General features: G+C 38.6%; 1 protein-coding gene across 1 annotated transcript in view; it reads right to left on the bottom strand.

The window, feature by feature from the left end:
* LOC118573970 (probable ubiquitin carboxyl-terminal hydrolase FAF-X) overlaps window positions 1–15,198 on the bottom strand; it is a 45,450-nt gene that overhangs the window by 25,801 nt on the left and 4,451 nt on the right. Inside the window, exons 3-7 of the mRNA XM_036174566.1 lie at window positions 8,567–8,679; window positions 7,169–7,387; window positions 3,791–3,906; window positions 3,008–3,259; window positions 2,794–2,932 (exon numbers count right to left, since the gene is read on the bottom strand). Coding sequence (XP_036030459.1) covers window positions 2,794–2,932; window positions 3,008–3,259; window positions 3,791–3,906; window positions 7,169–7,387; window positions 8,567–8,679 — 839 coding nt within the window. The remainder of the gene's footprint in view (window positions 1–2,793; window positions 2,933–3,007; window positions 3,260–3,790; window positions 3,907–7,168; window positions 7,388–8,566; window positions 8,680–15,198) is intronic.

The raw sequence follows: 15,198 nt of genomic DNA, 5'->3' as shown, positions 1-15,198 counted from the left end.
CTCCTCTCCTCCTCCCCTTCCTCTCCAGCATGCCCCACCCCTCTCTCCTCCACTCCAGGCTTCTGGAAGGAAAGGATCTCCCGATTGGGACCTGAAAACTCCAACGCAACATTTGCACACACTACAAAGAGGAGAGGGAATCCATCAGGTATTGACATTAAGACTCTACACGTGGTTCTCATGGAGGGGCTAGGGGTACCCTAGGGCGCTGCCTCTTTGAGAAATGCCCTTCAGTTTGTAGGTGCACTGTCTGGCATTTACAGTCAGCATGATGGAAACCCAGAGGCACCTGGGAGGGGCAGGCAGAGGATGCCCTTCTTAGAGTCCACATGGACCACATCATTGTGCAGTAAGAATGCAGAGATGTCCCAGGATAATCTGATCTGGCCACTAAGCGTTTTTCCCCACCCCTGAGTGGTGAGGTGGAGCTTGTAGTTTAGGCACACAGTCTTTCTCTGAGATCCCGATGAGAAAGGGTCTTGTCTTTCAAGCAGAACACCATCATCATCCTTCAGGCAGGCCTGGGATTTGCACAGTGAACAAACTGAGCAGGCCCATGAGAAGATGAGATAAGGCAGGGCAAGGTGCCACCATTGAAGGTGACACTTTTTTGTTTTGTTTTGTTTTGCTTTGCTTTTCGAGACAGGGTTTCTCTGTGTAGCTTTGGAGCCTGTCCTGGAACTCACTCTGTAGATCAGGCTGGTCTTGAACTCACAGAGATCCACCTGCCTCTGCCTCCCTAGTGCTGGGATTAAAGGCATGCGCCACCACCGCCCAGCAAGGTGACATTTTTTTAACACGTATATACCTCAGCGCATCCATGGACACCTAGAACTGGAAGTTGGAAGTCCCTACCCTGTCAGGAAACTGCCTGGCCAGGCCATGGAACTACCTTAAGTCGTGTTTTCAGATGTCTAAGGCAGGCCGAGCTCTCCATGGATAGTCTCAGGGCACAGTGCTGGTTACTTTTTTGAGGCATCTGAGAAGAGAGACTCTCACTGAAGAATTGTCTCCATCAAATTGGCCTGTAGGCAAGACTGTGGGGGCATTTTCTTGATTAACGGTTGATGTGCAAGGGCCCAGCCTACTGTGTGTGTTGCCATGCCTGGGGTAGGTGGGTCTGGGTGGTCTAAGCCAGCAAAGTTAGCACACTATAAAGAGCAAGCCAGTAAGCAGTGTTCCTCCATGGTCTCTGCTTTAGTTCCTGCCTCAATTATGGACTCTCCATGGTCTCCGTGGCCTCTCTCCATAAGATCCTAAGTTACAGCATTTAACTCACAAAAATATCATTTAAATGCAATCAAACACTAATTCTACTTCTGCCCCAGAATGTTTTTAATCTTAGGTCAAAAGATACTTTCAAAGACTTATTAATGTACCAGACCCTACCTGCTGTTTATCCACCCACCTCTTGCATCTTTCCAACAATCCCTATGTTAGCATAGTAAACAGGTTTGCAGATTCCAATTTTGCAATGGAATCTGAATCAAGTCTGCATGCTTCCATTGTCTATTCCCATAATACTGTGCTAGTCTAGGCTGTAGCTTGACTGTTGCTTACTTTCAACCTCTCGTTTTACTTCAAGAGCAATAAAGTAGGACTCACAATTAAAATAAAGACAATCCACAAAGTTATGAGTCTACAGTATGCAACTTTCTGAGAATAAAGGTAGGTGGGCCCAAAATGTACCAACAATGCAAGTTTTTAGCTACTAACAGACAAGTTTTAAAAATCCAAACTTGTTAAGGGATTTCCCCCCTAAAATTAACAAATATATATCAAATGTCAAACTACTACAAAAAGTTTTACACATTTAACGCATTTCCTGTATGTTCTACAATGAGTCACACAGCTTAAGGACCAACAACATTCCCAATGCAAACAGGCACAAGGCATACACAAAATTAGACATCTATCACCTGCCCTCCTCACCCAGGGACAAGGTCTAAATATCCTAAAAATCCATCTTTCTCTTTTTGTTGACTGAATCTCAGGCCTCACTGAACTATATCTCTAACCTTCCCATCATTTTTTTAAATCACATTTTAATTCTTTCCCCATTGACAAAAAGGATCCTTAGAGGTAAAGATACTGGTTTGCTACAGATGTCTCATGACTGTCACATATGTACTCATCAAATAACATGGGTTTTATCATTTAAATGGTAAGTTATTCATTAAAGTTGCAGTATGTAAAATATATGGGAAAAGTTTTCTAAGTATTTAATGCAAACATGATATAAACTTAAGCACTTTAAAAACAAATTCTCAAAATCAAGATTAAACAGCAATTTATGTAGCTATAATATTATACACACACACACACACACACACACACACACACACACACACACACACTTACAGACAGTCTCTATGTTTAGCCCTAGCTAGCCTCAAAATCTTCCTGACTCTGCCGTTCCAGTGGTGCACCACCACACCCATCTGTGCATTTCATGTTTTTAAGCTGTTAACTGGAATTGGGCATATGAACAGGCCCCTTCTTCAATCGTGTTCAAATATTATCTCCTGCATTCCCTTTTAATCAGTTTCCCAGTTTATAGCCAAACTCACAATAAACTAATGATTACATTCAAAAATAAATTTATCAAACTCATAATCAGCTACCAAATAATTATGCTACTTTAGAAAGTTTGAGGTTAATGATCATGTAAATTTAAGCAGAACAACATTCGATTTTCAACTCTAATGTAGAATGCTAACAGTACTAATTGAAGCGACAGCCATTCATTCCGGCTTGAAGTATTCACTTAGTTGAAAAAGGGAAAGGACTCACAGCCATCCTCTCTGCCGTAAGCCACTCTTCTTCCTCAGGATTTCCATGCCGATGGGTATAGTATGACACACTAGAAATGACCTTATTAACTTCATTCAGTGCATTCATCTTTCCATTGAAAGAAGAAATTTGCAATAATCTGTAAAGAAACTCAGTTTTAAATCGATTGTAAACATTTCTGTACATGATTACTTCCAAAGATTAAGGAACTTACCTAAGTATCATTTTTAACCGAAATATTTCTAAGTTCTTTACAGTTTCTTCTTGTCCAGGAACCCGGGAAGCTAAATTCTTCAAAGATTTAATAATCATTGAAAGAGCATCATTTTTGGCTTCATTCTTTGCTTCTTTCTTTAGTTCTTCATCAGTTAAGTTTTCTAAAAACTGGGGAACCATTTCTATTATTGGAAGAAAGTACTTTTTCACTGTGTGAAGAGTGAGAAACTCATAGCACTGTCCGAATGGTCTGAAACAAGAAAGGAAACTCCTGTAAAGACTCAATTTCTTAAAAACAACTTAGTAAATTCTCACAGTACATGTATTATTTTTAAAAACATCCAAATAACAACTAAGAAAAATCTCCACTTGAACTACTACTTGCTTTTTGATTTCTGCATGCGTGCGTGCGTGTGTGCATGTGTGTGTGTGTGTGTGCGTGTGTGTGTGCGTGTGTGTGTGCGTGCGTGCGTGCGTGCGTGTGTGTGTGTGTGTGTGTGTGTGTGATGCATGCGTGCATTTGCATTTGAATATGTACGTGTGAGTGCAGGTACCCTCAGAGGCCAGAGCTATCAGATCCCTTGGAGCTGGTGTTAAAGACAATGGTGAGCCACTTGGCCGCCATAGGTGCTGGGAACGGAACTCAGGTCATCTGAAAGAACAGCCACTTAACTAACCACTGAGAGATCTCTCCAGCCTCACTACTCCATTTCTTAATTGAGCCAAAATAAAATCAGAAACTAACAGAAAACTGAACATTTCATTTAAAAATATAACTTACTTAATAAGGGCTGCAATTATCTGAACGTTCAATGCTGATCCATTAATAAAACGATCGTGCAATGTCTGGAATCCATTTAAAGTGCCAAATTTGTTGAGGAGATCCACTAGCCAACCCTGTAATACAATTAACATGAAAGTTTACTTTTTTGGCTTTTAAGAAAAAATCAAAGTACTATTTTGACTGATATATTAAATACATGTCTTTATTTTTTGACTGATAGATTAAAAACAATTAATGTCAAATCATTCATGAAGGACTCCAAAACTTTCACAGTAATCCATCTATGATGAAGCACAAGTAGCAAGAACAAATTAGATTACAGGAACACACTGCTCCTATCAGTATTGCTAGTGAAGAATTAAAACCATGTTTCTGTCTCAGCAATCACACTAAGGGAATGTGGCTTTCCTAAGTACCTAAAAACACCTATATTAAAATAATTTATGAATTTAAAAGGCTCAAGTAACATCAAGGAAAAGCTATCTAATAATCTAGTACAAAAAAATTCTGAGTAAATCCCCCCCACCCCAAGACAGGGCTTCTCTGTGTAACAACCCTGGCTGTCCTGGAACTCAGAGATCTGCCTGCTTCTGTCTCTTGAGTGCTGGAATTAAAGGCACGTGCCATCATTGCCCACCCCTCAGCCAATTTCTTATTGTAGTTATAAGCATTTAAAATTTCCATATAAATAGAACAATCTTGAAGCCTAAAAGTGAACTCTCAATTAAAAACTAGCCCATATGTCACAGGAATTGAACACTTGTCTACCATGAGCAAAGGTTTAGGGGGTTTGATACACTGCTTACACTGCAGAAGAAAACAAAAAGAGGAAAAAACAAAACAAAACAATTATACCATGGTATAATCTGTGTTATTACTGACTAGAACATCTGGGTACTTTTGTTGATTCATATAAATGCATTCAATTCCCATCTTATTAGTAAACTTTGCCATTTATAAAACTCAAAATGAACTAAAAGGTTACAGAAGAATTAAATATATCTGAAAGCTAAACACTTAAGACAACCTTTCACACCTTACCACCCTCTAAAAGGTCGTATTTTAAAAGCCAGTAATGGGGAAGGAAAGACAATTTCTCTATTATGCCCTAGGCAAAAATAATGCCTACAGCTATTTTTAAAAAGGGAGAATGCTGAATGAAGATTTTATTGCTGGCTGGGTGATGGTGGCACATGCCTTAATCCCAGCACTGGGGAGGCAGAAGCAGGCAGATGGATCTCTGAGTTCAAGGCCAGCCTGGTCTAGAGTGAGTTCCAGGAGAGCCAGGGCTACCCTGTCTCAAGAAACCAAGAGATATACAACAAGCTACTTGTAGCTATCTAAATTTTAAGTTCTCTAGGATATCGACTATCATAATTCAGTAAGTTTAATCATTTTTTTTTTTTAGTTTATAAAGATTTAACAATGAAAAGTCACAAAATTCCTCTGATTTCAGTAGCTAGTAAGCAACTCCCTAGAATATGGGTAACCATAATCTAGACTACAATACATATGAACGGACATACACACACTAAACTCAAAGGCTTTGAATACCTAACTTTTTTTTGACAGTTTTTATGTAAGAATCAGATTTCAAACACATAAAAGTATCTTCAGCCAGAAGTCACTCTAAAGTTTGGTATTAGTCATGTCAAATAAAGTTTTATTTTTCCTGTGAGCTTCTTAAGCAGTAGATTACTAACCCACTGAGAAAAATTAAAAAGAAAAATACAGACAGAACACATGCACACACACAGTTTCTCTGCATAGTCTTGGAATTCACTTTGTAGACCAGACTAGCCTCGAACCTTGAGACCAGTCTACCTCTGTCACTGGTACTAAAGGTGTGCATCACTATGTCTAGCTAGATGGAATTTTTGAGTTCGAAAATTATCTTTACTTTGATGGTAACTGGATCCTACTCACGCTAAAATAAGCCATCTAGTGGCAATAATATGAACTAGAAAAATAATAGCTCTACGTTCAACACATTGCTGGTGATTTCAAGCTCTAACAAAATAAACCAAACCTTGTACACAGGACTTTCAATTTTTTGGCTGGTTAAGAAAAGAAAATCCCCAGCTCTCTGAAATATTTCCCTAGGGAGTAGATAGATGGCTCAGCTTTAAGCACTGATTGCTTTATGACAAATTAGGTTCGATTCCCAGCACTCACATGGGGACTCTAACTCCATTTCTTTCTTTCTTTTTTGGTTTTTGGTTTTTGCAGACAGGGTTTCTCTGTGTAGCTTTGCTCCTTTCCTGGAACTCCCTTTGGGGTTCCAACTCACAGAGATCTGCCTGCCTCTGCCTCCCCAGTGCTGGGATTAAAGGCATGCTCCACCACCACCCCACTTCTAACTCCATTTCTAGAGGATCCAGTGCCCTGTTCTGGACTGTGAAGGGCACAGGTCTGCACATGGTGTACAAACATACATGCAGGCAAATTACTCATATACATGAAATACAAACAAATCTTAAAAAAAGTTTCTCTAAAGTCTAAATTATTGTTAGCACTTGCTACAGGAAATAAAAACTATAAAAGTATAAATTTTAAACTATATAGTAAAAAACTAAAGTACAGTCTGTTTACACTGTTATAGGACTTTTTTTTCAACTATGTGTTTTAGTAACATTTCAAAGTTTTACTATTCTGCTTCTATTTTATAATTTCTATCATTTTACTTTTGTGATGTATTACTTTAGCATGTACAACATATACCTATTTTGAAGTACAAAAAAAATCATGGCCTTGATCTGAGGTTTCTAATCACTCATAATCTCCTCTATTATTATTTAGAGCAAACAAATGTTTTATATTTACCAAATTATTACTATTTCCAGGCTGAGTAAAAGATAATAGGGATTAACTTTTATAGAGAGGGGAGGAAAAGCCGTAAGCCCTGAACTAAAATACTATGAGTATGCAAAAGGGCTCCTAGTGCTATATATAGTTTCACCTAAAAGTTTCAAAGTATACCAGGTGGTGGTGGCACACGCCTTTAATGCCAGCACTCGGGAGACAGAGGCAGGTGGATCTCTGTGAGTTCGAGGCCAGCCTGGTCTACAGAGTAAGATCCAGGATAGGCACCAAAACACCACAGAGAAACCCCGTCTCGAAAAAACCAAAAAGTTTCAAAGTACATTTGGTTGTCAGATCCCAACTATTACTACACAGAAAAACTAAACAGTAGTAGAATACAATAAAACATAGCTGTGGCATAAAAGAGAGAATTCAAACCATAATGCAAAATCCCTTTCAGAGTATGATTAGTCTTTTTCCGTGTTAAAGGGAGACTGAGATTACTTAAAGTTCTGTGGTAGATAGAATAAAGCAATCTTAATATTTAATTTTGAAAGTAACAAACCAACACACTTTTGGTGATCGAGGGTCTGGAGAACGAGCAAAGAGTTCATCTTCAGGCACCTGAACACTTGAGGACACTGATTCACACGGACGTGTACCATTGTAGATATGGAATTTGCAATGAGGATTTAAGGCCATGGCAAGAAGTTCTAGAAGTGGAAACCAGTCTTGGGCCAACTTAGCCACACATAGCTCCACCAGGCGATGAGTATTGTTAATAATACATCTCTGTTACACATGGGAGAAAGGCGATTTAGAATGTGAAAACATTGCAATTTCAAACAGAAGTTGTAATCCTAATTACCCTTATCTTAATATTAAATGAGCTCCTCATTTTTATACTGATTACTTGAATTATATTTAATTCATTAGTACTATGACCAAATTAATTTGCTTTATAACTTATATGGTGTGTACTTTCAAAAAGCTACTTGCTTAAAAATAAAATAGGTACTATGTATGAGTTGCTAAATTCTGCTCTATCTCTTCAGGCAACATACAAATTCCCATGTTTTTCTCTCTTTGGAATTCTTACACTAGAAGCAACAATTCTAAAATTGAAATAATATATCAGTTACCCCAGATGGAAGACTATATACTAACAAGCTCTATATTTCTAAATCTGAGAAATTATATTATGTTGGCACTTTTACCCCATCATCTTAACTGAAAAAATGTTCAGACCACAACAATATCATCTGCTTTATGACTATTTCCATAGCGAAACAGATAACAGGTTTGTAGCACTTACAGCATCTCATTAGTCCAGATACAAGTTCTTTCACTCTTTAAGTGAAATCTGATTGCATCCTACAAACAACAAGTACTGAAGTATTTGTATTGCTTCTGTTCATCATTTGGAGATATTAGGACCCTAAGATCACTTTAAATAATCTACTTTAAAGGAAAGACAATTGTAACTTGAATCCAGACTAAACAACTGTTTAGACAGTAACTCATGGCTCTGAAATATCCATGTTCCTCTGCTGTCCTTTTGTGCAGTGAGTTCATTTCTCGTTACCTCTACAACACTGATCTTTCAAGTCCCCCAGACACGCACTACATTTTCTCCATCTTGGGCAAGTTTTGCCTTCCTTAACAATATATAAAATCTCACAATTGACTGTATCAGAGTTTCAATAAAATGAAATGATCTACGGTCAAAAGGCACTAGAGAACCAGGGAGAAAGATTAAACCCAGTAGTTTTACCTCTAAATCTCATGGTAGTTTTTTAAATGCCCATGCTGCCTCTAACAGGAATCATTTACTATAAAATTACTTTAAAAAGTTACACTTTTATACTACAGTAGGCCAAATATATCATACACAAATACACACACACTTGTCCTCCCCATCCGAAGGATCACTATATAATCTGCTTTTTAAAAGTCAAATGGAAAACTCACATGAATCTCAAACTTCCACCCACTCACTGCCTCATCTGTAAGGATTTTTGTGAATGAGATTGTTAGCCCATCTCGGAAAAATCGCTGACACGCTTCACTTTTAACATCAAGGCCTAAAACAGGGGAGAAAAAAAGAGCATTATTTCACAATGCTCAACTATGTGATGAAAGACGTAAGTGATTGGAAACCTGGATGACAGGCTAGTAGTTGCGGAGTACTTCTCGAAAAAAGTTCACAGCATTACCATAACATTATTGTTATTGCAAAGTTTCTACACATCAGAAAGGAAACTTATTCAGAAATAAAATAATTTTTAAAAAATCATTTAAAGAAAACTTTTTATTTGTGTGTGTGAGGGCCTGAGTGTATACCACGTTTCATGCAAGTACTATAAGGGGTTGGGGATTTAGCTCAGTGGTAGAGCGCTGGCCTAGCAAGTGCAAGGCCCTGGGTTCAGTCCTCAGCTCTGGGAAAAAAAAAAAAAAAGAAGCCAGAAGAGGGAGTCTGACTCCCAGGAGCTGTTATTATAGGCGGTTATGGGCCACCAGTCGTGGGTGCCAGGAACTAAACCTGGGTCCCTTCTCTTCAAGAGCAGCAAACATTCATAACCACTCAGCTATCTCTTCAGGCCTCCCAAATCAAATTCTAACTATGCAAAAGTACACTCAATGTGGTAATATTAACAATAACTCAAGACTGGAGCTATAGCTTAGTGCAAGGGCAGCTACTCTAACATGTACAATGATCTTAGGTTTAATCATCAATAGAATAAAAATTAACTGATAATGCTACAAATTAATACTATATATATCTTAAGCCCAAAGTGATGGTCAGTACCATGTGACAGACTAAATATTTCATAGCATTTTGTTCTCAAAATAAGCCTTAACATTTACATTCATAATTATTTTTAAAATCTTAGTTTGCAGAACTATGTACTTAGGACTAAGTAAGATGAACTGTTTTATCTTTATTTCACGATCTATACATCCATTTCTTCTTCCAAGAATCGAGTTTTTCTTTTGACTTTTAAAAAATGCATTATTTCCATGTGCGTGCACACATGCATGACCGAGGGGTGCTATAGAGTGCATATAGAGGTCAGAGGACAACTTCCGTGGCGTCAGTTTGATCCTGCCACTTTTAAGTGAGTTCCAGGGTTGAATTCAGATCACCATGCCATCTTTCCTGCCCTACACTTTTTTATCTTTACTTCATCTCATCTGATTTAAAAAAGACAACAGAGCCATGTGTCACCAATACAAAGAATGACTTTAACATCTCAATCTGTATAAAAAAAATTTGATTCTGATTGTACAATATGAGGGACATTTAAACTTTAAAAATTGAGCATCACGTAAAATAAACTATGGTGCTCAAAGTAAGTATGGGAGAGGAATACAAATCTACTGAATGTCAATGGCACTAACTGAAATAAATGTTTTTACTACATAGTTAATGTTTAGACTATAACTAGCAAAGTTCACTTAAACTGTGAAAAACAATCATAATCTGATTAAACTTTTTTCATAGCTTTTCAAGATTGGTAAGGCATAACAAACATTCTTTAAACAAAGGAGCAATAACTGATGTAAGATAAAATTTCCCGGGCTTGGGAGATGGCTCAAAGGTTAAGAGTACTGACTGCTCTTCCAAAGGTCCTGAGTTCAATACCCAGCAACCACATGGTGGCTCACAACCATCTGTAATAAGATCTGGTGCCCTCTTCTGACCTACAGGGATACATGCAAACAGAACACTGTATACGTAATAAATAAATAAATAAATTTAAAAAAAATTTCCCCTTGCTGGGGGGTGACATGAACCCAAGCAAGGTCCTATAAAAATGTTAATTTTGACAATAACTAATGCAATCGTTTGTTGCATCCTGTTTCAGCTTGAAGCAGCTATGGAGAATACATCATCCTGTGCTCTCTGTTCCCAGGACAGGCTGGAGGGCTAGGTTAGGGATGGAAACCCTGGCACAGAGTCCACCAAGAAGGTCCTCTTCCTTTTCTCAGAGTTGGGATGCACCCTGACTCACAAGCCCCTTTTCTCCTGTTCTCATTCGGCCTTGGGATCTTTCCTGTCTCTCTTCTTTGCCTTCTCAAGATACAGTTTAAGAAATAAAGCTGGGCGGTGGTGGCGCATGCCTGTAATCCCAGCATTTGGGATTAAAGTGCTTGGCAGAGGCAGGCGGATCTCTGTGAGTTCGAGGCCAACATGATCTACAGAGTGAGTTCCAGGAAAGGCGCAAAGCTACACAGAGAAACCTTGTCTCGAAAAACCAAAAAACAAAAAACAAAAAAGGAGGAATGCTAATATTCTGATCCACCCCTTGAAATCCCACCTCTTGGCACCACCCTGCATCCTGACATAAAAGCCTCATTCTAAGGAAAACTTCCTCCCCTTCCTCTCTCTCTCTTCCTTTTCTTCCCATGAGGTACACATCCTTGACCTCTCTCTCTGTATGTCTCTTTCCTATCTTTCTCTTCATCTCTCTATTATAATATATTCTCCATGTAGATGCAGTATCTGGGTTGTGAATTATTGGCTGCTGCTGCCATCACTATGCCCAAAAGGTGTGCATCTGCCCAGCCCACCACTGTATTCGCCCAGCATGTGTCCCTGCATGTGCAGGATACCCTTGGGGGTCCCCCCACTGTGCAATAATTTGTAGCTGGAGTTTTCTCCAGTCCTGCCTGGCCCATGGTCAGGACAAATCTCTCTCACCCACTAGTCCCGCAGCCGCTCAGGCCCAACCGAGTAAACACACAGAGACTTACATTGCTTATAAACTGTATGGCCGCAGCAGGCTTCACTATCTAGTTCTTGTATCTTAAATGAACCTATTTCTATTAGTCTATACCTTGCCACATGGCTCGTGGCTTACATGTTGGTACTCATGGCAGTGGCTGGCAGCAATTCTTCACTCAGCCTGTTCCCAGAATTCTCTTCTCTCCTTGTCCCGCCTATACTTCCTCCCTGGCTACTGGCCAATCTGCATTTTATTTATACATATCCACAGCACTTCCCTTTTTTTTTTTTAAAAGGAAGGTTTTAACTTTCACATAGTAAAATTGCATATAACAAAACAATTATCAAGCAAGAATTACAGTTACAATACCTAGTCTATTTGTATTTGGCAAAATTAAAGAAGATATCCTATCTTATATTTGTGAGTTTAAGGTTTTTTTTTTTTTGAGCTGAGGGCTGAGGATCAAACCCCGGGCATTGTGCTTGCTAGGCAAGCACTCTACCACTGAGCTAAATCCCCAACCCCCAAGTTTAAGGTTTTATATCTAACTTACCTCTTATCAAAACTAAGGGAATTATAACTATCTAGTTTTTAACTACATCAAAGACCTCAGAAGGATATAATATTACCTGAGAAATGGGAGAAGGATGCAAGCAACTTTCAAGAGTCTTGCAAGAGTAGACAGAGACAACTGGCAGCCTGGACAGTCATCCAAAGTTCCTCTCTAAAGTTGGGGCATCTGTCTTCAGCCCACAGGTCTAGAGTCTCTTCGTCACTTTTCTCAGTGTCCTGTAGAATATCTGGCAGTTTCCTCTGCAAAGCAGGAACCTGAAGGACCATTTTGCCAAGCAAAGTTCAGTGGTCACCTTTCTATGAGTCCTGCATGTCCAGTTGATACATTTTTTAAGCAGTCCAGGCAAGAACAGTTTCTTGCCCAAATGGTTATTTTTGTCAAGAAGAAGATAAACTTTATATAGAGTGTCTTCAATGCCCATCCTCCTCTCTGAAGTAAATCGGTGCTGCCAGGAGCAGACATGTCTCACTGTCCAGAAAGTCTAAATTTTTAAAACATTTTAAATGTTGTATTCTGTAGGTCTTTGTAGTGTTTGAAGATTACTTATCTATCTGAAATATATCTATATATACCTAGAAATTTTAACTAACATGACTATAAGTGTGATTATCATAGATGACTAATTATTAATCTATTTCTTATCCATTACAATTTAAATGAGTTACATAAACATAATACCTCAAACAAGAATAGAAATATATATGTAGTATGACAAAATTAAGTTTAAACTTGTATCAATAAACTAAAATCCATTGCAATGTAAAACATTTTAAACAAGTTGTTCTTTAAAAGTAGATTTAATAATCTACTCTTTCATCCTATCATATTTATATCAATAATTCATAACACAACTGTCCCCCACCAAAATTAAAGGAAATGAAAATAGAAAGAAAGAAAAATGTTAGGTGTAACACACTGGAAGGATTGCTACAAGTTCAAGGTCAGCCAGGACTACATAACAAGACTCTATCTCATTCCCACAAAAACAGAGACAGAGACAGAGACAGAGACAGAGAGAGAGAGACAGACAGAGAATATGAGAATCTCATTGCATAGCCAGTTGCTATTATATCTATTGCATTGTTGATTTGTGTTGGGTGAGAGACCTTTCCTGGGGAAATAATACACACATGTAGTCGGTTTCTCCAGTCTCACCCAGCCCCAAGATCCCACAGCTGCTTATAAAATAATCATTCAGAGGCTTAATATTAATTACCAATTGCATGGCCTATGGCAGGCTTCCTGCTAGCTAGCTCTTCTATCTTAAATTAACCCATTTCTATTAATCCATGTGCTGTGGATATCGCTCTGTACAAATAAAATGCTGTTTGGCCAGTGGCTAGGCAGGAAGTGTAGGCGGGACAAGAGAGAAGAGAATTCTGGGATGGAGAAGGCTGGGGAGAGACACCGCCAGCCGCTGCCATGAGAAGCAACATGTAAAGACACTGGTAAGCCACAAGCCATGTGGCAAAGTATAGATAAGCAGAAATGGGTTAATTTAAGATAGAAAAGGCCATACAGTTTATAAGCTATATAAGTTTCTGTGTGCTTTCTTGGTTGGGTCTGAGCGACTGTGGGACTGGCGGGTAAGAGAGATTTGTCCTGACTGTGGGCCAGGCAGGAAAACTCTAACTACAAATGGCGCTCAACGTGTTGGCAAGAGTTTCCACCTAAAACCTGAGAAAAAAGATTCTAAACGGAGCTAAAAATAGCTTCCTAGTTGTCTCTCTCAAGTTAGTGGCAGCCTGCCGGTTTGAGCTACTATGGCGGGTTCCTGGCGTGTGTGTCTGATCTACAGTATGGCAGGAATGAAGAATCTGTAGTACTTTACTCTGCTGTGTGGTAGATTTAGCCTTTGCTAATTAAAAACAACAACAACAAAAGGTTTCTGGGCTATGTGCTGCTTTGATAGAACTGCTTCTGATAGTTGATAGTATACATGGCTCCAGACCCAGAGCTGGCAGTAAACTGCACCACCGCCATGTTGGGAAGCTGAGGTGGGCGGAGCCAGCAGCCACAGTGGAGTTTCAGTCTTACAAAGATGGATATTACACAGAGAATCTGGTTTGTCTTGTCTTTGGGATTTTTAACTACAAAAAAAGATTTAACCGTAAAAGCTGTTGAGTTAAACAAATATGTAAATTTTAAAGGTACCTTGACTTCAAAATTTGGATATAAGGATATGTTGCTTTAGAAAAGAGTCTCTGCTTTTGTTTCCACAGAAAGCCAGAGGCTGTGGATTTGTTCCAGATTAAGATACATCAGGTTTGATCAGCCAAGACCACCTGAATGGTCTCTGATGACGCCATGGCCCAGATGATCCAACATCCAGAATGGTTTCAAGGCAACTGGCTCAGAGGTTCACCCTAATGGACTACTCCATAATCCTAAAATTTTCTTTGTGTCCCCATAAGATGCGGCGCCCCCCTCCAGCAGGAAGTAGTAAGAGAAACTACGCCCACATTCTCAAAATTATCAAGCTGGCTTTGGAGATGAAATTGGCTCACTCCTTCTCTAAACCCAGACATATTGCTAAAAAAAAAGGTTAAGAGATTTTTGTGTCCCAAATCAGAAGAGCCCTCTGGTGTGGGACAGAGAAAAACCAACATTTTTATTTAAAACTGGTTGATTATTTATGAAATCTCTTTCTAAAGAAGAAAAGGGGATAGGATATAGATATAATAAGATAAAAGGGTAGATTAAGGAAGGAACTTACTTCTAAAGAACAACAACTTGTTTAAAATGTTTTACATTGGTATAGATTTTAGTCTATTGATACAAACTTAAAGTTAATTTTGTTATACTATGTATATATTTCTACTCGTGTTTAAGGTATTGTGTTTGTATAGCTCATTTAAAATTGTAATGGATAATTAAAAATAGATTAATAATTAATCATCTGTGATAATCATACTCATAGCCATGTTAGTTAAGTCTTCTAGGTATACATAGAGATCTTTCAGATAGATAGGTAATCTTCAAATACTTCAAAGACCTTCAGAAAATGGCATTTAAAATATTTTTAAAATTTAGACTTTCTGGACAGTGAGACATGTCTGCTCCTGGCAACACCGATTTACTTCAGAGACGAGGATGGGCATTGAAGACACGTCATATCTTATCTTCACCTTGGCAAAAATAGCCATTTGGGCAAGAAACTGTTCTTGCCTGAACTGCTTGATCGACTGTACGTGCAGGACCCATAGAAAGGTGACCACTGAACTTTGCTTGAAAAAATGGTCCTTTAATGTCCTGCTTCACAGAGGAAACTGCCAGACATTCTACAGGACACTGAGAAA

Source organism: Onychomys torridus, chromosome X (assembly GCF_903995425.1).
Source record: "Onychomys torridus chromosome X, mOncTor1.1, whole genome shotgun sequence".
Lineage (NCBI taxonomy): Eukaryota > Metazoa > Chordata > Mammalia > Rodentia > Cricetidae > Onychomys > Onychomys torridus.
Note: the sequence above shows the minus strand (reverse complement) of the source record. Positions and strands in the feature narration are given on the sequence as shown.